This window comes from Suricata suricatta, chromosome 1 (genome assembly GCF_006229205.1).
Source record: "Suricata suricatta isolate VVHF042 chromosome 1, meerkat_22Aug2017_6uvM2_HiC, whole genome shotgun sequence".
Lineage (NCBI taxonomy): Eukaryota > Metazoa > Chordata > Mammalia > Carnivora > Herpestidae > Suricata > Suricata suricatta.
The window spans coordinates 141,654,771-141,680,282 of record NC_043700.1 but is presented as its reverse complement, the minus strand read 5'-3'; the positions used below and the strand labels follow the sequence as shown (position 1 = coordinate 141,680,282).

The 25,512-nt window shown below is 35.2% G+C and overlaps 1 protein-coding gene across 3 annotated transcripts in view; it reads right to left on the bottom strand.

The window, feature by feature from the left end:
* CENPC (centromere protein C) overlaps window positions 1-25,512 on the bottom strand; it is an 84,324-nt gene that overhangs the window by 21,374 nt on the left and 37,438 nt on the right. For 2 of the 3 annotated variants that reach the window (XM_029945307.1, XM_029945302.1), the window contains exons 10-13: window positions 23,933-24,224; window positions 16,380-16,523; window positions 14,542-14,624; window positions 6,734-6,793 (exon numbers count right to left, since the gene is read on the bottom strand). In XM_029945307.1, coding sequence (XP_029801167.1) covers window positions 6,734-6,793; window positions 14,542-14,624; window positions 16,380-16,523; window positions 23,933-24,224 — 579 coding nt within the window. Of the gene's footprint in view, window positions 1-277; window positions 570-6,733; window positions 6,794-14,541; window positions 14,625-16,379; window positions 16,524-23,932; window positions 24,225-25,512 lie in introns of those variants that run through there. The other variant, XM_029945312.1, reaches the window with a different exon arrangement.

Below are 25,512 nucleotides of genomic sequence, written 5' to 3'. Positions count from 1 at the left end.
TACAACATTTAAAGAGTTAATATCTATTCTCTATTCTAAAAAAAATAAAAGGGTGAGAAATTCTTTCAAATTCATTCTATGAGGCAGCATTACTCTCATAACAAAACCAGCGACATTACAAAAAAAAGAAAATCACAGACCAATATTCCTGATAAACACAGATGCAAAAATCTTCAACAAAACATTAGCAAAAGAATTCAACAATCATTAAAAGAATCATTATCATGATAAACTGAAATTTATTCCAGGAATGCAAGGATTGTTCAACATCCACAAATCAAACAATGTGATACACCACATTAACAAAATCAAGATAAAAATCATATAATTATCACAACACAGAAAAAGCCCATGACAAAATTCACCATCCATTCATGATAAAAACTCTCAATGAAGTGGGCTTACAGAAAACAAATCTAAATATAATATAGTCCATAGATGAGAAACTCACAGCATAATCATCCTCAGTAGTAAAGAGCCGAAAGCTTTTCCTCAAATATCAGGAACAGAATAATGATGTCCACTTTCAATACCATTATTCAACACAGTTTTGGAAGTCCTAGCCACAGCTATCAGACAAGAAAAATAAATAAAAGGCATTCCTATTGGTAAGGAATAAGTAAAATGTCAGTATTTACAGATGACATGATACTAGATATAGAAAACACTAAAGGTACTACCAAAAAACTATTACAACAAATAAATGAATTCAGTAAAGCTGCAGAAGACAAACTTAATCTGTTGCATTTCTACATACTAGTAACAAAGTAGCAGAAATAAAGAATAAAATATCTAGAAATAAAATTTAACCATGGAGATAAAAAGACCTGTATTCTGAAAACTGTAAGCCATGGATGAAAGAAATTGAAGACAACACAAATAAATGAAAAGGTATACCACACTGATGGATTGGAAGACTTAGTATCATTAAAAAGTCTATACTACCCAAAGAAATCTATAGATTTAATGCAATCATTATCAAAATTCCAATGGCATTTTTTAGAGAAATAGAAAAAAAGTCCTAAAATTTGTACAGAACCACAAAGACTCCAAACAGTCAATCTTCAGTAGAAAGGACAAAGGTAAAGCATCACAATTCCAGACCTGAAACTACACTACAAAGCTATAGTAATGAAAATATTTTGGTATTGGCACAAAAAGAGACATAAAGGTCAATAAAATGGAATACAGAATCCAGAAGTAAGCCCACCCTCATATGGTCACTTAATCTGCAACAAAGGAGGCAAGAATATACAATGGGAAAAGGACATCTTCAATAAATGAACACATGTTTAGAAAAGTGGACAGTTACATACAAAAGAAAAATCTGGCCACTTTCTTAACACCATGACCAAAAAATTAAAATAGAATAAATAAGATATAAGGGTGCCTCAGTGGCTCAGTAGGTTAAGCCATGGACTCTTGATTTCAGCTCAAGTCATGATCTCACGGTTCATGGGACTGAGCCCAGCGACAGGCTCTGCACATTCTCTCTGTCTCTCTCTCTCTGCCCCTCTCCCCTCATATAAAGGTATGTGTTCACTCGCTCGCTCTCTCTCTCTCATACACACACACACACACACACAAAATAAACAAACACTTAATAATTTAAAAATAAACCCAACTAAACAAAACTAAAAACCTACATGTAAGACCTAAAACTATAAATTCCTAAAACATATGCAATAATATCTTGGACACTAACTTTAATAATATTTTTCTAGATATGTTGCTTCAGGCAAGGGAAACAAAAGCAATCCAAAATTAGCTGTTGGGATTGCATCAAACGAAAAAGCTTTTGTATATCAAAGAAAACCAACAACAAATTGAAAAGGCAACCTACTGAATGGGAAAGATACTTGTCAATGATACATCCAAAAAGGGATTAATATCCAAAATATTTAAGAACTTCTATAACCCAACATTAAAAAAGATAGCCTGAATAGACATTTTAGCAAAGGAGACATACAGGTGGTCAGCAGACACATGAAAAGATGCTCAATGTCACTAATTATCAGGGAAATACAAATCAAAACCACAATGAAAAAATCACCTCACACCATTCAGAATGGCCAGTAATAAAACAAAATAAATAAATAAAATAACAAATGTTGGCAAGGATGTGGGGAAAAAACAAACCCTCATACACTGTTAGTGAGAATATAAATTGATCTAGCTACTGTGGAAAACAGTATGGTTTCTCAAAAGATTAAAAATAAAAATACCATAAAATTTAGTAACGCTAGTGATGGGCATTTTCCTAAAGAAAATTAAAACACTAATTAAAAAAAACAGGTGCACCCCTTTGTTTACTGCAGCATTCTTTACAGTAGCCAAGATATGGAAGTAACCTAAGCGTCCATGGATAGATGAATGCACAAAGAAGACATTCAGGCATTAAATACTATTCAGTCATTAAAAAGACTAACATCTTGACATTTGTAACAACATGGATGGAGGTACAGAGTATAATGCTGAGTGAAGACAGCAGAGAAGAATGCAGAGTGAAGTCAGAGAAACAAATACCATATGATTTCACTCGTATGTGGAATTTAAGAAACAAAACAAGCAGATGGGGGAAAAATAAGAGAGAGAGAGACAAAGTCAGAAACAGACTCTTAATTATACAGAACAAACTGAAGGTTACCAGAGGGGAGGTGAATAGGAGGGATGGGTTACAAATGTGATGGGGATTAAGGAGTGCACTTGTCATGATGAGTGGAGAATGATGTATGGAAGTGCTGAGTGTTAAGGGCACTTAACAGTTGGTTAAGTGTCTGAGTTTGGCTCAGGTCATGATCTCACAGTTTGTGGGTTCAAGCCCTGCATCAGGCTCTGTGGTGACAGCTCAGAACCTGGAGCCTGCTTCGGAGTCTCTATCTCCCTCTCTTTCATTCTGTCCCTCCCCAGCTTGTGCTCGCTCATGCTCTCTCAAAAATAAATAAACTTTAAAATACATACATAACACTGTATATTAACTAACTAAAATTAAACAAATATTTTCTAAAAGCAGCAGAAAGAAAAAGCAGTATCAACAGATTGAACTCTTAAAAATAATCATTACAACTTTTTAAATACTTTGGTTGTTACAGTTTACCATAACCATCTAGCTGACTTTCTGTTAGAAGTATTTCTCCTGAATTCTCAAGAGCTAAGTTTTGGAGTCAAACTTACATACTGACTTTACTATGAACCAGTTGTGAAACATCACAGAACCTAAAGTCACTCAACCTCTAGTTTTTTCCATCTGTCTAATAAAGATAAATAATAGAACCTACCTCATGGAGTTTTATGAGATATAAATTAATATAATGTTGTAAAATGCCTGATATATAGCAATTCATTAAACACTATTACTTTTTCCTCCTTTCCTTCCTTCCTTCCTTCCTTCCTTCCTTCCTTCCTTCCTTTCTTCTTCCCTTCCTTCCTCCCTCCCTTCAAATAATCTCTACACCCAACATGAGGCTCAAACTCATGACCTCAAGATCAAGAGTCGTATGCTCTTCCAACTAAACCAGCCAAGCAACCCTCTATTACATTTTTTAAGGGGCAAAACGTATTTCCAAGAATGTTCCTGGTAGTACTATTCATAGTTAAAAACCAAAAACCAATTGAACACCATCTAAATGCTCCACAGTAGGAAATCAAGGTAGTTATATGTAACTAAATCCACTCATTTTATCTGAACAATGCAAAGTTCTATATACTAAACTATGTTGACTATATAATTAAATTCCTATGTTCTTATTGTTTGCTAGACATTTCCAATTCTGAAAGTAGTTTACTAAAATCTCCCAGTGTAACTGTACCACTAAATAAAAATCTTGCTTTTTCTTAGTTTTTTTCTTTATACATTTTAGTTGCTAGGTTGTTTGGTACATAAGAGTTTGTGATTTTTCTATCCATTTCATTAATTCTTTATTTTATCACTACATGCCCTTATTTATTCTGTTTAGCACTTGTATTTTAACCTTAAATTCCACTTTGTCTAATACTATAATTATACTATTTTCTTTATATTTACATTAGCCTACTTAATTTTTGACAATCTTTTATTTTAAAACCTGTTTTACGTGTTTCTTATAAACATGTAAGTCAATTTGTACTATTTAACCAAATCTGAGAGTCCCTACATTAGAGGAATTCAATCCATTTATACTTATTTAGTATAACAATTAACATGTTTCCTTTTATTCCATCTTACTTTATACTTACTAGTTAATTAAATCAGTGCTTCTTCTTTCCCATTTTTATTGGTTTCAATAAATGACCATTTCTTTTTCCTCCCTTCCCTTGGTCATTTCAAAGTTCTGCTGTGATTTTTTTGTTCGGGTATCTATGATCATCTTCCCATTCCTGACATTCAAAAACCAAACTCTCATTTCTCTATGATTATATTTAAAACTATAACCCTTACCAGGATACGCTATCCTCTCCTTTATCTCATTGAGTTAAAATAAACCTTTTAGACTACTTTTAATACTACTCTTCTGCCACTTCTCTCTTCTCTACCATACTAAGTCTTATTAATATAGTCTGGATTTCAAGGTATTATTACAAAAATCATTATTTAGCACTTATAAATCCCCATGCACATGAGCATCAATTAGTAGTCACACTCTGGGTAATCAGCAATGATTCACATCCATGGATAATAATCCCCTCCTCTACGAGGTAGGCAGGAACTGTGACTTTCCTCTCATGTAGAAAGCACGGCTAAGAGTGCTGGGGAATCACTCCTGTAATTACATCATGGTTTGGCAATATATAGAATATTATACATTTAAGACACCATCTAGCAGAAACGGAGAGAAATTCTTCCTTGCTGGCTCTGAAGAACCAAGATGCCATACTGTGAAGGGGCCTCCGGACAGGGTCATGTAGCAAGGAACTGCAAGTAGACTTTAGAAGCTGAAAGTAATGGCCCATGGCTGACAGCCAGCAAGAAAACAGTCCCACAATTTCAAGGAACTGAATTTTAACAACCACATGAGCTTAGAAGAGGATCTCAAACCTCAGGTGAGACCACGGCCCAGGCTGATACTTCAGATTATAGCCTGTGAGATCCCTGAACAGACTTGCTAATCTGTGCCTGAGCTTCTAACTCACAGAAAATATGGATAATAAATAAATGTGTGTTATCTACGCCACTAAATTTATGGTAATTTAGTACATACCAACAGAAAACAAATACATATTATTTAAATTTAACCACATACATTACAAGAACTATTCCTCACCACTGTTTCCTCTCTTTGGACTCCATTCTCATTTATCTACTTGTTTAGAATACCTCACATGAATATTTTGCCCGGAGGATTTAGTATAAACTCAATCTCTGTATTATCTGCAAAGTATCTTGGCCAGGTAGAGGATTATTAGATTGTAATACATCTCTAAAAGTAGGCTGCAGATGTTATTCTTCCAGTGTAACAGAGATAAGCAGTGCTAGTCATTTTTCTCCTTTATATGTAACTTTTTCATTCTGCCTAAAAGCCTCCCTATATTCTTGAAATTTAGGAATTTAATTCACTGATGACTAGAAGTGTACCTTTTTCAATATTTTTTACTAAAAGTCGTCAAACTCATTCAAATTACAGATACAAGCCAAACTTTAATATAGGGGTTTTCTTTAACACACTACTTTTAACTCTTCTCCCTCCTCCATCTGTTTCTCTTTTCTGTAAGTCCTAGTATTTGCAAGTTTTCTCAACTGTCTCCATGTTATTTCCATTGCATACCTTTTTTTCCCCTCATGATTTCCACTTTTCTGTATTTCATCTCTGAGGAATTTCTTCCATGTCAACACCAGCTACTAATTCAGCTCTCAGCAACAGTGACTATTTTCACAGACTTTTAAAAGTGAAAAAAATACGAGTTTTCAACACCCAAAAGTTTTCTATGCTATAAGTGAATCTTTCTTTTACTGTTAAAATTGTTATCTATTTACTGCAAAAATTATAGTTCACCAGCAGCTGCCTACTGTTTTTAGGCATAATGCTTGATAAAGCCCCGCACCAGGAACATTTTTATTTCTCTTTGCTTACTCTTGACTAGTTAGCAATCCACTCCAAGACAAGCTTTAAGCACTAAGAGGCAGAGCAGCCTCTCTTCACTGGGCCCAAAACACTAAGAAGGTGTGAGTTTGTGGTTGAAGCAACCCAAGGAAGCTTCACTTCCAGTGGTTCTCTTCAGGTACAAGTGCAGGGGCACTTACAACCTCAAGCACAGAGAGAAAGGTACAAGGCCTACAAAGGTGAGAGGTCCCCAGGAATCCCGACTGGCAAATTTCTCTTTGGGAAGCACAATTTTAATCTTCCATGGCCTCTCTATGGATTCCTCAGCTCCCATCTTTGCCTACTTGTTAATTCCGGTCACTGCTTTGTTTACAAGTCAACTGGATAAAAATGGGAACTGTCAGGGATGTCATCTACCGAGCAGTTCTATTGTACAGTTTCTCCACTCTAGCTTCTTTGCCTAGGTGAAATCATGCTTCCTAGTATCACTATGGGAAGAAGAGTGAAAGGGATAAAGGCGTTAACTAAATGAGCAATAAAGAAAGTCACTGGCCTGAGATGATTTATTGTAAAATTCATGAAAAATAAACACACGGTTTTAATTTATGTCAATTAATCCAAATACTGCACCCCCCCGTCAGCTTGAGAAAATTAAGTCCTACTTAGTAACAGAGATTTTATAATATGAAGATATTAAAAGAGAGAAATAATCTTACCTAACTTGTGATGTATTTTATCCTCTGATAGTACTCTAGATATTTTTACTTCTGAGTCACCTGCAAAATGCAAATGATAATATCATGAACAAAGACTATTAATTCTATGTTGAATTAGAGTGTAATAGATGGTCAATTTTAATATTAGTATTTTAAATAAAATTTAACCTGACAATACATTACTTTTTTTACTTTCTACTGCCAAGGAATAAAGACTAATGAAACATTTCTCTAGATTTTACTACAATGTGTATGTCTAAAGAGCCTAACAGGTAAAAATAACAGAAAAGCAGGTTTTCTATTGCTTCTGGACTTCAGGTGAAATAAGTCACTTGGTAGATAAAAATGCAGGGTGTAATAATGAACAATTAATATGCTAATAATGTAATGCATGATGTTTGAAGTTCTAAAATAGTACAAGTATACTAAATTATCAGTGTGCCAATTAGGTCAGAGTTTTCAATTTTAGTGTAAATAGCATCCAAACATAGCTGCCATCAATTCTTTCTCTTCCTATGCATAAATGCTGTTCTTTATCAAGAGGCAGAGTCCAATTCTCTTTTCTTTGAATCTCTGCTAACCTGTGACTTGCTTGACTAACAGAACACATCAGAAATGACATTCTGGGACTTCAAAGGCTAAGTCCTAAGAAGATATGCAGGTTCCACCTGTGTCTCTTGGAACTTCATTATGGAAAAAGACACCATATATGACGTCTGACCACTTCAAAAATGTCGCGTTGTAAGGAAACCCAAGCTAACCACATGAAAAGGCCATGTGGAAGGAAAGATATACTTGGTCAGCCCCCAACTGTTCCAGACATCCTGGCTAAGTGCAAATATATAAGTGAAAAACTCACCCTGGACGTCCAACCCAGTGTAGCTTTCAAATGACTCTAGCCCCAGCAGCTTACATTTAACTATGAATTCTTGACAGAGCCCACGTGAGAACTGCCTAACTAAACCAAGTAAACACACAGAACGATGAGAAATAAATCAATTGCTGTATTAAGCCACTAAGTTTTTGGTGTATGTTATACAACAACATGTAACTGAAACACTTAATGTCTATTAAAGATCTAAAACTTTTGATATAATTTTAGACGTCATATACAATTCCTGAAAAGTAAGCCTAAGCTTTGATTATATTCTCGGATGAGTCCATGATTGCAAAAGATTGTTAAAAACAACTGAATTAGATACTTTATAAAACTGCTGGCTTAGAAGAAACTTTAGTGATCCTAAGATCTAATTTCTCTGTCCACAACAGGCTAATCTACAGAGAGCTATGGAAATCAAAAGTAGGGGCACTTGGGTGGCTCAGCTGGCTAAACATCCAACTTTGACTCAGGTCAGGATCTCACAGGTGAGTTTAAGCCCTGTGCTGGGCTCTCTGCTGTCGGCACAGAGCCTGCTTTGGGTCCTCTATTTCCCTCCCTCTCTGCCCCCTTCCCCATTTGCTCATGTGCAGGCACGATCTCTCTCTCCCAAAAATAAACATTTAAAAACAAAGAAATCAAAAGTAGATTAGTAGACAGGAGGTTTAAGGGGTGAGGGAAAGGAAGAATACTGGGTTTGATAAAAATGTTCTAGAATTTATTGTGGTGATGGTGTACACCACTGAATTACATACCATAAATGGACAAATTTTATGTTATGTGAATATCTCAATATAGATCTCAAATAAAGCTGTCAGAAAAGAGAAAAATCTGATTTCCCATGCAATCACCACTAGAAAAAGTAGAGGGCTAGTCACTGCTTGAAAATTCTCCCAGGGGCATCTAGGTGGCTCAGTCAGCTCAGAGTCTGATTATTGATTTCGGCTCAGATCATAATCTCATGGTTTGTGAGTTTAAGTCCCATATCAGGCTTTGTGCGTCATCACAGAGCCCGCTTCAGATTTTCTCTCTGTCCCTCCCCTGCTCATGCTTATGTTCTCTCTCTCAAAAAAAAAAAAAAAAAAAAAAAAAAAAAGAAAGAAAAAAAGAAAGAAAACCTTCCCATAGCAGTAAGCTGTGGGAGACAGATGGTGAGGTCAGAGAAAAAATGAAGCAAGTAAGTAAATGAAATACTGAGGACTGTCCACTCAGAGAACCCAGAAGCAAGCAGTGATATCCCAGTAACAGTGAGCACACTACACACCCAGATCAGAGTTTCTAAATGCCATTCTCCACTAAAAAGAACCACATTACTTACGAGAAATAAGTGATTCCAGAGTCGAGGCAGGCGAAGTAACCCAGAACATCTTACACTCAAACACAAGACAGTACTCAAAAAATGACAGAAACATGGGGAGCCTGTGTGGCTCACTTGGGTAAATATCCGACTTCAGCTCAGGTCATGATCTCACATCTCATGGGTTCAAGCCCCGCGTCAGGCTCTGTGCTCAGAGCCTGGAGCCTGCTTCGGATTCTGTCTCTCTCTGCCCCCACCGCTTACCCGTTCATACTCTGTCTCTGTTTCCCAAAATAAATAAACATTTAAAAAAAGAAGAAGAAGAAAGAAAGAAATGATAGAAACATAATAAAAGGACAGAGGGACCAGCAGAAAGAACACCTACTGATCAAATCTGGCACAATTTGAGTTATCAGAATAAATGATAAAAATTACAACCATCAAAATAAAACAGGAATCCAGTAGCAGCCCTTAATTGTATAAATAAATAAGTTAGAGAAAGGATAAGAAAAACTATTTCTTGGGGCACCTGAATGACTCAGTCGGTTAAGTCATGACGTCATAGTTCATGAGTTCAAGCCCTGGGTCTGGCTCTGCACTGACAGTGTAAGCACACAAAAAAATTTTGTGGAAGGGGGAGAGAAACTATTTCTTATAGAATGCCATTAATTAACAGAGAAGAGATTAGAGAAGTAGAAAATAATTTGGTATCATCACTAGTGGCTACTGATTCAAGTGGGTAGTCTTCAACAGATGGTAAGATTGAGGTGAAGGACTGAAAAGGAACACAATATGGAAATAGTATCAGGATATCACTCTAAAAAACATTTACCAATTACAAAACAGAACAACCATATCTTAGAGTACAGACAATAACTTGAACAGGACATCAAGATTAACATCACCAGTAGGAGATGGGTAAACACTGGGTCTCCTAATGTGATACACAAAAAACACAGCATCATTTCTGTACTATTTCTGTCACATGTGCATGGCTGGCATACGATCATGAGAAAAATAAGCAACACTCAGGTTGAAGGTCATTCCAAAGAATAAAAAGTTTGTACTCTAAAAAAAAAATAGCAAAGTTAGAAAAAACCTACAACTGTTCATTACTGAAGAAAACTTAAGGGACATGAGAGCTAAATGCAATCTATGATCCTGTATTGGATCCTGAACCAGAACACTCAATAGAACTGCTGGTGAAATCTGCATGGAATCAGTGAAGGAATACTAGTGTTAGACTCATGCTGATTTCCTGACCTGGATAATTAAAGTGTGATTCTGTTCCTGTCTTGCATCGTGTCTGCATATTCTCACACATAGTATGTCTGCAACTTGCTCTCAAATAGTATAGAAAAGGGTAATAATAATAGCCACAGCAATCTTGAAAAACAACAAAACTGGAGGTTTCACAATACTAGGTTTCAAGATATACTACAAAGCTATAGTAATCAAAACAGTATTATGATACTGGCACAAAAATAGACACATAGATCAATGGAACAAACAGAGAGCCCAGCTATAAGCCCATGCTTATTTAGTCAATAATCCAAGACAAAGGATGCAAGAATACATAACAGGAAAAAGACAACATCTTTCCTCAATGGTGTTGGAAAAACTGGAGAGCTACATGTAAAAAACTGACACTGGATCACAAGTTCTTACACCTTACACAAAAATAAATGAAAATGGATTAAAGACAGTGAGACCTGAGACCATAAACTCCTAGAAGAAAACAGAGACAGTAATCTCACTGACATGGCCATAGCAACATTTTTCTAGATATGCCTCTTCAGGCAAGGGAAACAAAAGCAAACATAAACTTTTGGGACTACACCAAAATAAAAAGCTTTGGCACAGCAAAGAAAACCAACAACAAAATGAAAATGCAACCTACCGAATGAGAGAGGATATTTACAAATGATACATCCAAAAAGGGGTTAATAATCAAAATATATAAAGAAATTCTACAACTCAACACCAAAAAAACCCAAATAATCCAATTTAAAACTGGGCAGAAAACCTGAACAGGCATTTTTCCAAAGAAGACAAACAGATGGCCAAAAGACACACACATGAAAAGATGTTCACCATCACTCATAACCAGGGAAATGAAAATCAAAACCACAATGAACCTTTAAGACCTTATACTTGGCAGAATGGCTGGAATCAAAAAGAAACATGTTGGTGAGGATGTGGAGAAAAAGGAACCCTCAGGCACTGTTGATGGGAATGCAAACTACTGTAGCCACTGTGGAAAACAGTATGGAGGTTTCTCAAAAAATTAAATATACAATTACCATATGATCCAGTAATTCAACTACTCCGTATTTACCCAGAGAAAACAAAACCACTAATTCAAAAAGATATATGCACCTTTTATATTGACTGCATCGTTCATTGTAATAGCCAAGATAGGGAAGCAATCCAAGTGTCCATCCATAGAGGAATATATACACAACACACACAGAGTAGAACGGTACTCAGTCATTAAAGTGAGATCTTGCCATTTGCAACAACAAGGTTGATAAGTAAAACAAGTAGAGAAAGACAAGTACCATATGATTTCACTCATATGTGGAAATTAAGACACAAAACAAATGAACAAAGAAAACAACAGATACACAAAAGACCCATAAATACAGAGAACATACTGGCGGCTGCCAAAGGAGAGGTGGGTGAAGGATAATTAAAATAGATAAAGAGGATTAAGAGTACATTTATCATGATGAGCACTGAATAATGTGTAAAAATGTTGAATCGTTATATTGTATACCTGAAACTAATATAACATTGTATGTTAATTATACTTCAATTAAAAACCAAACTCTTTAAAAGGCTAATGATAATCAATGTGTATGAATATATATGTAGCAGAGGCAAGGAGGAACAAATGTAACATGCTGACAGCTATAAAATCTGGATGAAACAGACAGAACATTTGGGGGTAAGTTTAAAATTAATAACTTCCAATATTTAATAATTTAATTGATAAATTAAATAATTTCCAAAAAATTATTTTTAAAAAAACAGTAACAAAGAGATAACTCCTAAATTTTAAACATTAAAAAATCCTAATAAGCATGGAGACTGAGGAAAACAAGGTTACCTACAAAGAAAACAAGAATCAAGTCTGCCCTTAAATTTCTACTCAGAAGCAAAAGACCGATAGCCAGCTAGTAAAAGAAAAAAAGATTATGATTCACGATTATTTTTACTCTTAAACTGGTTGTAAAAAAATATATTCCTGAGTTCTTGCTAGCATATATGAGCATGCCTACCAACTTTACAAAGAAGGAAGAGGTCTATCTGCTCTGACAGTAACTATAAATGTGTTAAACATTTATTAAAAGTAAAAATACCGACAGAGAAAGTTAAAAATAAAAATTCAATCACGTACTGTTTCTAAACCACTTTAGTTCTGTAGTAAAGGCTAAGTAAAAGGAACAAAAATGTAAGAAGAAACCAAAAGAAAGCAAGGGTCACAATATTAATATTAGACAAAACAGCCTACAAAGTAAAAGCACTGTAACAAGATCAAGATGATAAATCTGACCAAAGCAGGTACATTCTGTTATAGGTCAACTTATAAGAGATCAGAAAACTTACTACATATAAGTTCATCTTAAACTCACATTTCATAGCTTATGTGGTTCCCTATTAGAGTTACTAACTGCCTCATCTCCCTTCTGTAACTTCACCCGCTTGCTAAATAGATAACTTGTTGCAAAACGCTCCCCTACTCCTTTCACTAAGATCCAGCCAAGGCAAAGCCTACATGTAAAAAGTCACAGTCACTATAGTCAATGCCCCATGATATTTTAGGTGTTTAACTGTAACTGGTCATTTTACAAGTCAAAGAACTTTAACATGATAGGTTTCCATCAAAACTAATGTCTATGTATCACAATCTAATTGCCTACTATAAAATACTATAAAATGTAGTTGGTTAACTAAATAATGATGTATTCTGACTGGTGGAAATCCATAAAAGCTCATTGCTACCTTTGTTAGGGGCCATTCTCTGGTTTTTTTCCTTAAGACCAAGTGATCAGGTTTGGCCCAGCCATAAATAAAATCTTGCCTCGCTCCTATTCGGCATTTGGTTGTCATTTTCAACAGCACCCTGTTTCACATTCCACATAAAGGCTTATATGCTCAGTAACAGTACTGAAATATAGAGCAAACACCGCAGGAAATAGATGGAGAAAAAAAGCACACAACTGCAAAAGAAACACTATCTAGCAGTCCCTGGCAGATTTCACAAGCAAGGCTATAAAGGATCAAAATAACACCTAATTTACATGTTCAATTCTAAGATCCTGTTCTTTCCTCTCAAATTTCTCCTTCCCTAGTAGTCTCCAAATCAAGCAGTGACACCACCATTCTTTCAGGTGCTCAGGCAAAAAGCCTTAAAGTTGTCCCTGACATCTCTCTCTTCCCACAGCCCATCCATTAGGAAATACTGTTGATTCTATTTACAAAAATATTCAAAATCCTATTACTGCTCACCACCTTCCACTGCTACCACCCTAGTCGAAGCAGCCTCTCACTGAGATTATGAATGTCTCACAAACCAGTCTCCCTGCTTCCAACCTTACACAGGACCCCTCAAACTCACCAGTCCCTCCATAACACAGCAGCCACAGTAATTCTGTTATAGGTCTGTCATGTCTCTCCTCTGCTCTAAACCCTCCAATGCCTTGCCATCTATCTTAGGAGTAGCCAAAAATCCTTTCAAAAGCTTTTAACATCCTATGTGACCTTTCGTTCTTGTTGTCTCAGTGACATGATCTCCTACTACCTTCCCTCTCTTACTCTGCTCTACCCAGTCTCCTTGGTGTTTCACCATCAGACTCATTAACATATCAGAAAGTCCTCCCTATTCCGGGGCATTATTTCCTCTTATAGCTGCATGCTCTGCTTCTGCCCCTCTACCTAAAAAGGTAACTGCCATTTCCCATCCTAAAATCTCTGCTTTACTTTTCTAAAAAAGAAAAAAATGGTATAATGAAACTCATATACCCATTATACAGCTTCAGTAATCAATACATGGTTAATCTTGCTTCATTTATACCCTTATCAGTTTAACATTTTTTAATTCAAATTTCTGATCAAGTCATTGCCCAATTCTTTAAAATTTTCTGTTTTATTTATTTTTGAGAGAGAGAGACAGCATGAGCAGTAGAGGTTCAGAGAGATAGAAAGACACAGAATCCGAAGATAGGCTCCAGGCTCTGAGCTGTCAGCACAGAGCCCGACGCGGGGCTCGAACTCATGAACCGCCAGATCATGACCTGAGACAAAGCTGGCTGCTCAACCGACTGAGCCCCCCAGGCACCCCAAGTTTCATATTTTTAAATACTAGAGCAGATATTTTAAGTATCAATTATTTCATTATGTTCTCTACCTCAAAGAAAGGACTGTCAGTCTATCATTCTTTCTCTTTCTCTCCCTCTATCATCTAGGTATAAGGTCTTAACAGATCTCTAAACATATAGTAAGGCCCTTAAGAGTAATGACTCAATACACATTTGCCATTAGTGATAATTTATATAAAATAGAGCACACCGTAATCTGTACACATATTGCCATAAATATCAAGACAGTAGACAAAAAATAATAACTTACCCAAACTTTCCTGAACTTCCTTATCATCCACATCAGAATTATTCTTTCCAGATATTAAATAATTCTTGAGCCTGAAAGGTCCACTTCAAATAAAAAAAGTAAACCATAAAATTGGTGCCTTTATAATACACATATCTAATTATCTACTTTAATGGACATTTTTCTCCTAAAACTGTCAAATGTTTCTTTCTTATAAAACCAAGAGTGATGTTATAGATTGCCAAGAATATACTTACATGCTGCATAAAACAAAGAACCTGTAATTTAATCCTATAAGACAGGACAACTACTGAATTTTATAAGCTTTTAAAACTTTTTTTTAACATTTTTATTTATTTTTGCGAGACACAGAGAGAGAGACAGAGTATGAGCAGGGAAGGAGCAGAAAGAGAAGGAGACACAGAATCTGAAACAGGCTCCAGGCTCTGAGCTATCAGCACAGAACCCGATGCAAGGCTCAAACCGACGAACTGTGAGATCATGACATGAGCTGAAATCAGACGTTTAAACAACTGAGCCACCCAGGCACCCCTCAACTTTATAAGCTTTTAAACTAACTCAAGAATAGTTACAAACAGAGAGGGAGGCAAGCAAACTATAAGAGACTCTTAAATATTGAGAACAAACTGAGGGTTGATGGGGCTGGGGGTATGGGAGAGGGGAACATGGGTCATTGGGCATGAGCACTGGGTGTTGTACATAAGCACTTAATCATGAAAACCTACTCCCAAAACCAAGAGCACACTGTACACACTGTATGTTAGCCAACCTGACAATAAATGATACTAAATAAATTAATTAATTAAATTAAATTTTCTAGCAGCCATATTTAAATAAGTATATAAATAAATAAAATTTAATGGATTAGCTAATAAATTTTTAGTCAACTCAGCACCTCTTGATAAAAATCAAATTATAAAAAGTAAAGTTAGAAATAAATCAGCTTATTTTAACTTTAAAAAATACAGCCAAAAACAAGTGGAATTTAAAATATCTAAATTTTAAAAAAATTAAAAAAATTAAATATTTAAATTTAAAAGTTGCTCAGAAATGATTCAGCTTATCCCCGTCTGAGATTCCTTTCCTCTACTATGAACACAGGATAGGCATAGCAATCATACCCATTAAATGGTAAAAAAAATCTTAGCCATTCCTGAAAAGTCTTGAGAATTTATTATAATTTCCCATTCCTTCATTTTAAAAAATTCCTTCATTTTAAAAAAAATATATGACTTCAGATATTATAAGAGCAGGTTAATTTGGTTTGTTCATGGAGTATGCTTGTTTTAAACAAATACCTACAAATTCTTAAATACTTCTCTTTTCAACAGAGAGAGCTTATCCCTCTTTCCTTGAATGTGATCTGAATTTAATGACTTGTTTCTAACAAACAGAACAAAGTGGAAGTGAAAGTGTATAACTTCAGAGACTAGGTCATTAAAAGGCACTATGACCTCCATCATGGTCACACTTTCTCTTGAATTACTTCCGTAGTTGAAAGCCAGCTGTCATACTGAACAGCCCCATGGAGAGGGTCACATGACAAGGAAGGCTTGTAGCTCACAACCATGGGAACAAACTACCCTATAAGTAGGCCCTTCAGTTATAGTCAAGGCTTCAAAGGACTGCAAACCAAAAAGATATCCTGAATGCTACATTTCATGAGAATCCCGGAGAGAGAACTAGCCAGCTAAGGCTCTCCTAGACTTCTAGGCCACAGAAACTATAAAACAATAAATGTTTTGCAAACCACTAATAAAGGTTGGGGTAATTTGTTACACAGCAGTGAGTAACCAATACAGAAAGTAAATCCAGTTACCCTTAGAACACATGTATACCTTCTTTCCAAAACTGAACTCTTAGGCTCTCCAGAATCCAAGTTAGACTCTGCTATTGTCTTGCATGTAAATTCCTTGATTTGAGACTTTGGATGAACATTTTGTGCAGTCATACGATTTTGATCCTTTGGGGTTCTTGTACTTCTGTGAATAAGTAAAGTGAAAAATTGTTTTCATTTCTCCATAAAAAATTTCTTCCAGAAACATTATACAATGCATAGATAATATAATACTGGCTCTGTAACAAATATCAGATAACTAGGACTTACAACTAGCCTAGGAAGAAAATTTGATTCTAGGACCTGTGAAGAAAAATTCTACTAAAAGAAATGGTACAGACCTGGCCCAGGTAAGATAAAAGTGATGGCAGGAGGACACCCAGAGACATTATCTACAGGCGGCATAGAATATATATTACATATTTAATCGATCACGTTTTTTCCGAAAATCCACAAACAACTTATAATTGTTTTCTTTGATAGCCCTAGTCACCCAACCCTACCGAGAAACAGTGGGGTGTTCAGAGGGAGTCTTTAATAGCTACTAGCTAATTATATGCCATCTATTCCCAGATGGCATCATTTCTTTACTCTCACATTTCTCTTATAGGTCCTATGTTTTAATTTGTTTCTCGACTCAGTCTACCAGCGTACTCTTATCATATGTGAGAAAATAATTTGCATACAACGTAACTAAAGAGCATGCAAACTTTTAAGATTTGATTGTTTACATCTGAAGGTTCTACTCACTCCCCAGGTCCTACCATAGAATCAGAAGAAATAAAAGGGGTTATAAGACAGTCGTATGAACAATTATGGGTCAATAAATTAAATAGATAACCTAGATAGAATAAATTCCTAAAGACACATAATTACCAAAACTAACTCAAGAAGAAATAATCTCAAAAGACCTATAAGAGAATGCATCAGTAATCAAAAACTACCCAGAAATAAAGGCCCAAATGGTTTCACTGCTGAATACTACCAGTCATTCAAAGAATACAAATTCTTCACTAACTCTCAAAAAACAGAAGAGAACTTCTCAAATCACTTTATGAAGCCAGTATTATTTTGATACTAAAACTAAACAGACATCACAAGAAAACTACAGACCAAACAAGAACAAACTAGCAAAGCAAATCTAGAGACATTTAAATATAATTATGCATACATCATGACCAAATGGGATTTACACCACAAATGCAATTTGGTCTAACATCTGAAAGGCAATTAATGAAATACATCACATTAATCATAATAAAAAATTATAGCATCATCTCAATAGATGCAAAAAAAACATTTAACAAAATATAACATGTTTTTATGATAAAAGCACTCAACAAACTAGTACTAGAAGGCAACTGCCTCAACTTGATAAAGGGTATCAATGAAAAATCTATAGCTAGCAACAGACTAAATGGTGAAAGACTGGATGCTTGCTTCCTAAGAGTTAGGAATCAGACAAATTCTGCTATTGCCACCCCTATTAAACATTGTACTACAGATTTTAGCCAGAGAAATTAGGCAGTATAAAATTAATAAAATACTGGAAAGGAAGAGGAAAACCATTCACAAATGACATGATTTCTATAATCAGAATATCTCACAAAATCCACTAAAAAGCTATCAAAATTAATTAATGACTTCAGCAAGGTTGCAGAATACAAGCCAAATATAAAAACCAATTATAGGGGCACCTGGGGGTTCAGTTGGTTGGGCATCTGACTCTTGGTTTCGGCTCAGGTCATGATCTCACAGTCCGTGACACCAAGCCCCATCTGCAGCTAAATGCTGACAGCACAGGGCCTACTTGGGATTCTCTCTCTCCCTCTCTCTCTGCCCCTCCCCTGCTTGTGCATGCTCTCTCTCTCTCTCAAAATAACTAAACTTAAAAAAACAAACAAAACAAATGTATTTCTATGCACTTAACAGGGAACATCCAAAAATAAAATTTACAATGCAATTCCATTCACAATAGCATCAAAACGAATAAAATGCTTAGAAATGAATTTCTAAAAGTGTAAAACTTATGCTCTGAAAATGTTGTTGAAAATTTGTTAAAGACCTCAAGAAATGGAAAAGCATCCCATATTCACGGATCAATGGATTTAGTGTTATAATGGCAATATCCCCCAAACTGATATACAGATTCAATGCAATCCCTATCAGATTCTCAATTGATATCTTTGTAGAAATTGACATGCCGATTCTAAAATTTATATGAAATTGCAAGGAACTCAGAATAGCCAGAACATCTGAAAAGGAAGAATAAAGAAGACTTATACCTCTTTATCCCAAATCTTACCATACCAATGGTAATAATCAAAACAGTACAGTACTGGACCAAGAACTGATACACAGACTAAGAGAAAAAAACTGAGAATCAAGAAAGAAAGTCATGTATGTATGGTCAACTCATTTTCAATAATGGTGCCAAGACCATTCAATGGGGGAAAAAGTAGTCTTTTTGACAAACAATTATGGAATGACTGGATAGTCACATGCAAAAGAATAATGTTGAACCCTTCACAGAAAACATAAAAATTAATCCAAAAATGGATCAAAAACGTAAATGTAAGAAAAACCAAGAAAAGATAATGACAAATCTACATGAACTTGGACTCTTAAATATGACACCAAAAGTATAAGCAATGAAGGGATAAAATAGACGGATTGGATTTTATGAAAATTAAAAGCCTTAATGCTTCAAAGGATACCATTATGAAGCAAAAAGACAACCCACAGAATAGGAGAAAATATCTGCAAATTAGTTATCTGACAAGGGACTTGTATCCAAAATATATAAAAACCTCTTACAACTCAATAAAAAAAAATTAAAAATTAGGATGAATAGACCTTTCTCTAAAGATACGCAAATGGCCAATAAACAAATGAAAAGATGCGCAACATTATTAGTTATCTGGGAAGTGCAAATGAAAACCACAATGAAAACCACTTTTATACCAACTTGGATGGCTAGCATCAAAGTCAGATAATTACAACTCTTGGTAAGAATGTAGAGACACTGGAACCCTCATACACTGCTGGTAGGAATGTAACATGGTACAGATGCTTTGGAAAACAATTATGTAGTTACTCAAACAATTTATAGTTACCATATGGCTCAGCAACTCCACTCCTGGGTATATAGCAAAGAGAAATGAAAACCCATGTTCACATAGAAACTTGTACACAAATGTCTATACCAGCATTATTCATAAGAGCCAAAAGGCAGAAATGACTCAAATGTCCATCAATGAATAAAAAGATAAATAAAACATGGTATAACCATAAAACAAAATACTATTTGGTCATAAAAAGTAAGGAAGTACTGATACACACTACAACATGAATGAAACTTGAAAATATCCAAAAGAAAGAAGCCAGTACAAAAAACTCATACCATATGATTTCATTCAGATGAAAATTCAAAATGTAGAAAAATCAATACAAATAAAAAACAGATTAGTGGTTGCTTAGGGCAGTGGAAGAAGGGAATAGGGAAATGATAACTGAAGGATACTGGCTTCTTTGTGAAGTGCTGAAAATGCTCTAAAGTTGACTGTGTTGATGGTTTGCACCTAATGTGAATATACTAAAAAAACACTGAACTGTACACATTTCATGAGTGAACTGCAGAGTATGGGGAGTACCATACATTCTAACTGTACATAAAAGATAAGGTTTGTTATAAAAATACTAGCTCAAATTTAAAAACTCGATGTAAACCACTTTTTATCTTATATTTCTCTCAACCTATAGGTAAGTCTCATTTGCTTTGTTTAATAAAGCTCTGATTTATTTTTATTATTTATATATCCAAGTGAAAACAATTGGACAACTAGTTAGAAGACCCAGTTACCGAATGACATGCTATTTAATCTATGTAGACCTTCCTCACATGTAAAAATGGAACCAACGTGTGTTCTATCCACCTCTCAGGAATCTTATGCAAATAAATGATACAAGCAACAAGCTGATATAAATATGGAAATCTGACAAAAGACAAAAAGGCCATTACAAATCATGGGGGGAAATGTACCATTCAATAAACGCCGACACAGGGAAAAAGAATTTAAATTTCCTATTCTACAGCAAACACAAAAATAAATTATAGATGGTTTATAGAAATATAAAAAAGCAAGTTAAAACTTTTAGGAAAAAATACAGAAAAACAGATCCTTATGACCTCTGAGTCAGTAACAAAAGCAAATGTTCAAATACTGGAAAGCTAATAAGTTCTACTGCAACTGACCCTTGAATAACACAGGTTTAAAGTGCAAAGGTCCACACATAAGCCATTTTTTCCCAAAAAATACAATCCTATAAATGTTTTTTCTCTTCCTTATGATTTTCTTAACACTTTTTCTCTAATTTACTCTATTTTAAGACTATAGCATGTAATATATATAAAGAAAAAATATGTGTTAATTATTTATACTATTAGTAAGGTTTCTAGTCAACAGTAAGTTATTAGTAGTTAAGCCTTAGAGGAGTCAGAAGTTACAAGCAAATTTCTGACTGTGCAGGGATCAGTGCCCCTAACTCCTATGATGCACCAGGGTTAACCACACATTAAAATTATGTCTTCTGGATGAAAGACACAAATACAGGTGACCCATTAATGATTAAAAGCCAGAACAGATGAAGAGTTCCTAAAAATCAATTCCAAAAAATATAATATTGGCCAAGTAATTCACAAAAAGACAATCTATTTAAACATGAGCAAGGAGGGCTTGGGTGGCTCAGTTGGTTAAGCACCTAACTCTTGGTTTTGGCTCAGATCATGATCTCACAGTTTTGTGAGTTCGAGCTCCATGTGGGGCTCTGTGCTTGCAGTGCAAAGCCTGCCTGGAATTCTCTCTCTTTCCCTCTCTCTCTGCTCCTCCCCCATTTGCAATATCTCTCAAAAGAAATAAATTTAAAAGTTTTTCTTAAAAAATATAAAAATGAGCATAAAACAAACAACCAGATATTTAACTATTGAATTTCACTCATAACTAGAAAAATGCAGTGAAATCCAGAGATACACTCCATTATATTGACCAATAATAACAATTCTAACCACTGTATTCTGGTAAGAACATAAAGCCTTAAGAATTGTTACACCTTGCTATGGAATTATAAATCAGCTCAACCAATTTAGAGAGCAATGTGGCAGTATTTAGATAAGCTAAACACGTACATACCTTAAAACCCAGCAATTCAACTTCTTGTATATATAATACTATAAAAAGTCTCTTACGTATGTGCACAAAAAAATGTATAAAATGTTTACTCAAAAATCATTTTTAATAGTGAAAAATTATCAAGAGACTAGAGAAATACATTGTACACCTGAAAATACAAGACTATGTTAATTATACTTGAAGAAGAAGAATGGTAGCATCTGGAAATAAAAATTATCATTTAAAAAAAATAACAGCAAAAGTGGAAACAACCCAAATGTTCACCCTTTAATGAATGAATAAATATAAAGTGGTAGATTATTTGGCAATAAAGAAATCTGAAGTACTCGGGGGGAAAAAAGGACTAAATATATTTTCATATACTCATACAAGTTGATACCATAAATTCAACCAGCCACTTTTTTGTTGTTTGTTGTTTTGTAAGACTCCCAACATAGGGCTTGAACTTAGGACCCTGAGATAAAGGCCTGAACTGAAATCAAGAGATGGACGGACGCTAATCGACTGTGCCACACAGGCTCCCCCAAAGCCACTTGTTTTTTATGCACTAAGAGCTAAAAATGGTTTTTGTATTTTCAAATGTTACATTTTTTTTTATTTTAGAGAGAGAGAGAGCACTTGTGAGAAGCAGAGGAAACAGAGGAGAGAGAGAATCTATTTTTTTTTCAATATTTATTTGAGAAAGTGAGAGAGAGAGAGAGCGCGCGCGACAGAGCGCACATAAGTTGGGGAGGGACAGAGAGAGAGGGAGACAAAGAATTAGAATGAAGCTCCAGGGTCTGAGTTGTCAACACAAAGCCTGACGTGGGATTTGAACTTGTGAATCATGAGGTCCCTGAGCTGAAGTCTGATGCTTAACCAACTGACCCACCCAAGCGCCCCAGGGGTGAATGTTAAGCAGGCTTCTCTCTCAGCATGGAACGTGACACTGGGCTCAATACCATGACCCTAGGACCATGACCTAAACCAAAATCAAAAGTTGGACACTCAACTGACTAAGCCACCCAGGCACCCCAAAGGCAAACCTCCTCTATAAAGGAATAAAAATAAATCATTAAGCAACATGAATAATCTCAATATAATGACTTGTGAAAAAAGCAAGTCAAAGAAGGATATGTATATTATGAAACTATTTTATAAAGCTTTAAAACCATACCACATGCTGCTCATATACATACATGTACATGTAGGAAAAGTATAAAAACACCCATGAGGATGACAACTACTAAACTCAGTACAGTGGCTATTGCTAACAGGGAAGAGGAATGGGTTGAGTAAAGGTACACATGGGATTTCAGTAGTCACTATAATGTTTTATTTCTTAAGTGAGGTCATGGGGATTCAGGTGTTTTTTTATATATATAAACCTGAAATATTCTATTAAAAGAAACTGAAAATTGGTATGAAAATGGTGTGAAAAAGTTAAATAGAATGTATATGGGGTTTTGTTTGTACTACACTGCTATATTTAAGATACTCTAATCATTTATTTCTATACATCGCTAGCACTCTGCAGTTTCTCACATATAATATGCATAATTTTATGAGTAAACAAAAGCACAAATGCTATGCTAATAAGCAAAAATATGCAAGAACAATACCTAACTCACTAGGCTGTTAGGGACTGATGAAAATTCACTGAGCTCCTAGCAAATACTTGGCACATTATCATCTTAGGGGAAGAAGTATTACGATGTATTCCTAATTACTGAAATCACACTAGCCTCACTCAGAAGGAAGCAAATCAAACTGTATGTTAATAATGACTAAGATGGTTAATTACACTGGAATTAAAAGATAAAAAAACTAAAAATATGACTAAAATGGTAAAATTTATGTTTTTACCACGGTATTTTTTAAAAAAGGAAACTTTTTTTTAATTAAAAAAAATTTTTTTTATTTGCGAGAATGCATGAAGGAGGGGCAGATAGAAAAAAATAGAATCTTAAACAGGTTCCACACCCAGCGCTGAGCCTGATGCAGAGCTAGATCTGCACAACCCTGGGATCATGACCCAAGCCGAAATCAAGAGTCAGTCACTCAACCAAGTAAGCCACGCAGGTGCTCCAAAAAGGAAGCAACTCTTCAGTGACAGTAATACTTACCTTATTATATACATATCACTCATATCCCATGTACTATATATATATTATTCCCCATTTTAATATGAAGAAACAAACAAAAGTACTAGGTTGCCCTGGGGCATCACCCAGCTAATGGCTGATCATGAACTGACAACCAAGTCTGTCAGACTGCAGAGCCCTTTACGCTAATACTGTTTCTCCATAAATGATTAAATGACACTGACAAACTATTAAATGCTGAATAGCAAAAATAACTATACTGTATTCATAACAGACATTACCCAGAAGGATTATGATTTTTCTTCTTAGCCAGGTGTTCCTCATCATTTTTCAATGACTCATTCTGGGAAGAACCGGAAATTTTATCACAGTCAATAATTCTTCCAGAATCTTTAGCAGCTAAAAACTCCTGTGTTCTTGAAATGTCTGAAGTAGGTCTCATCTGTCCTTTAAGTGGAATAGATTTGTCCCCAATATTCTTAGATGACTGGTTTGGTTTTTCAGCAGGTTTTGCTCTACTGTTGTGACACACTGACAATTCATCTCTTCTTGAAGAATTGCTATAAAGAAGACCTGAAGGATTCAATAATAACCTAAAGTTAGTATAATGTTTATCCCAATTATTTGGCTCACTGAAATACCAACATTATATATATTTACATGTAAACACATAGACATGGACAGACAGACAGACAGACAGACACACACACACACACACACACACACACACACACACCAATCTAACAGGCTATATTTATTTTCAAATTAAATTCATAAACTATGCAGCTTTTCAATTTTTAGATATATGCACCAAATTTATCATGAGCTTCCAAAACCACCCTGTCTCTGCCCACAACTCCTGTGACCATCCTTAAGATCCTGACATTTCCCAGGGTTCCAGCTTTAGCTTCTCACTCTTATGTACCTACTTTGAGGGACTCTTCTACCCTTAACTTTAATTATTATGTAGATAGTGGTATCACAATATTCACCTATCACTATCCTCTAAATCTCCCCGTCTGATTTTACTTCCTATCTTAACAAAAAGTACTACTATTTACTCAAATACCTACATCAGAAATCTGAATCATGCAAGAGTCCTGTCCCTATCTGCAATCAGTCCCCTAATCCTTCATTTCTACATTCTTAATGCCACTCAAATCCACCTCTCTCAATCTCTCCTGCCTGTCATTAGCAGGGACTGGTATCTTTTCTTATCTGGATTATTACAGGAGCCTCTTAATTAAGTCTCCCTTTCTCTAGCCTTGCTGTTCTTCAATCATTCTTCACACTGTTTCAAGAATCATCTTAGGAAAACACAAGGTGGATCATTACAACCTTGCTAAAGTCCTTTAGTTATCATCTATAACTTAAGGATTCAGTCCAAATTTTTTCAATAATTTATTTCTACATGTAGAGCACTTATTTCATTAATTAAAATTCTCAACACTATCCTCCAAATAAACAAACCAAAAAAAAAAAAAAAAAGCCAGCAATACTGAACTATTTGCATTTCTCAAAAGCACTGGTTCTTAAAGGGTTGGTCCATAGACCAGAAGGATCAGCATCACTTGTCAGTTTGTTTGAAATGCAAATTCTTGGGCCTTACGTCAGATCCACTAAATCAGAAACTCAGAGGAGGGCCCAATCTTTGTATTTTAATAACAAGCCTTCCAAATAACTCTGCTAAAATAATCTTTAAAAGATCAAACTCTAAGCTCCAGATCTCTGCACATGCTACTCTGCTTGAAACATTCCATCCATCCTCCTCACCTCACCTAGTTACTTAACCAATCCTAATTTGTTCTTCAGGAAGCTGTCCCAAATTCCCATGCTTAAATTAGGTAGCTCTCTCTCAACC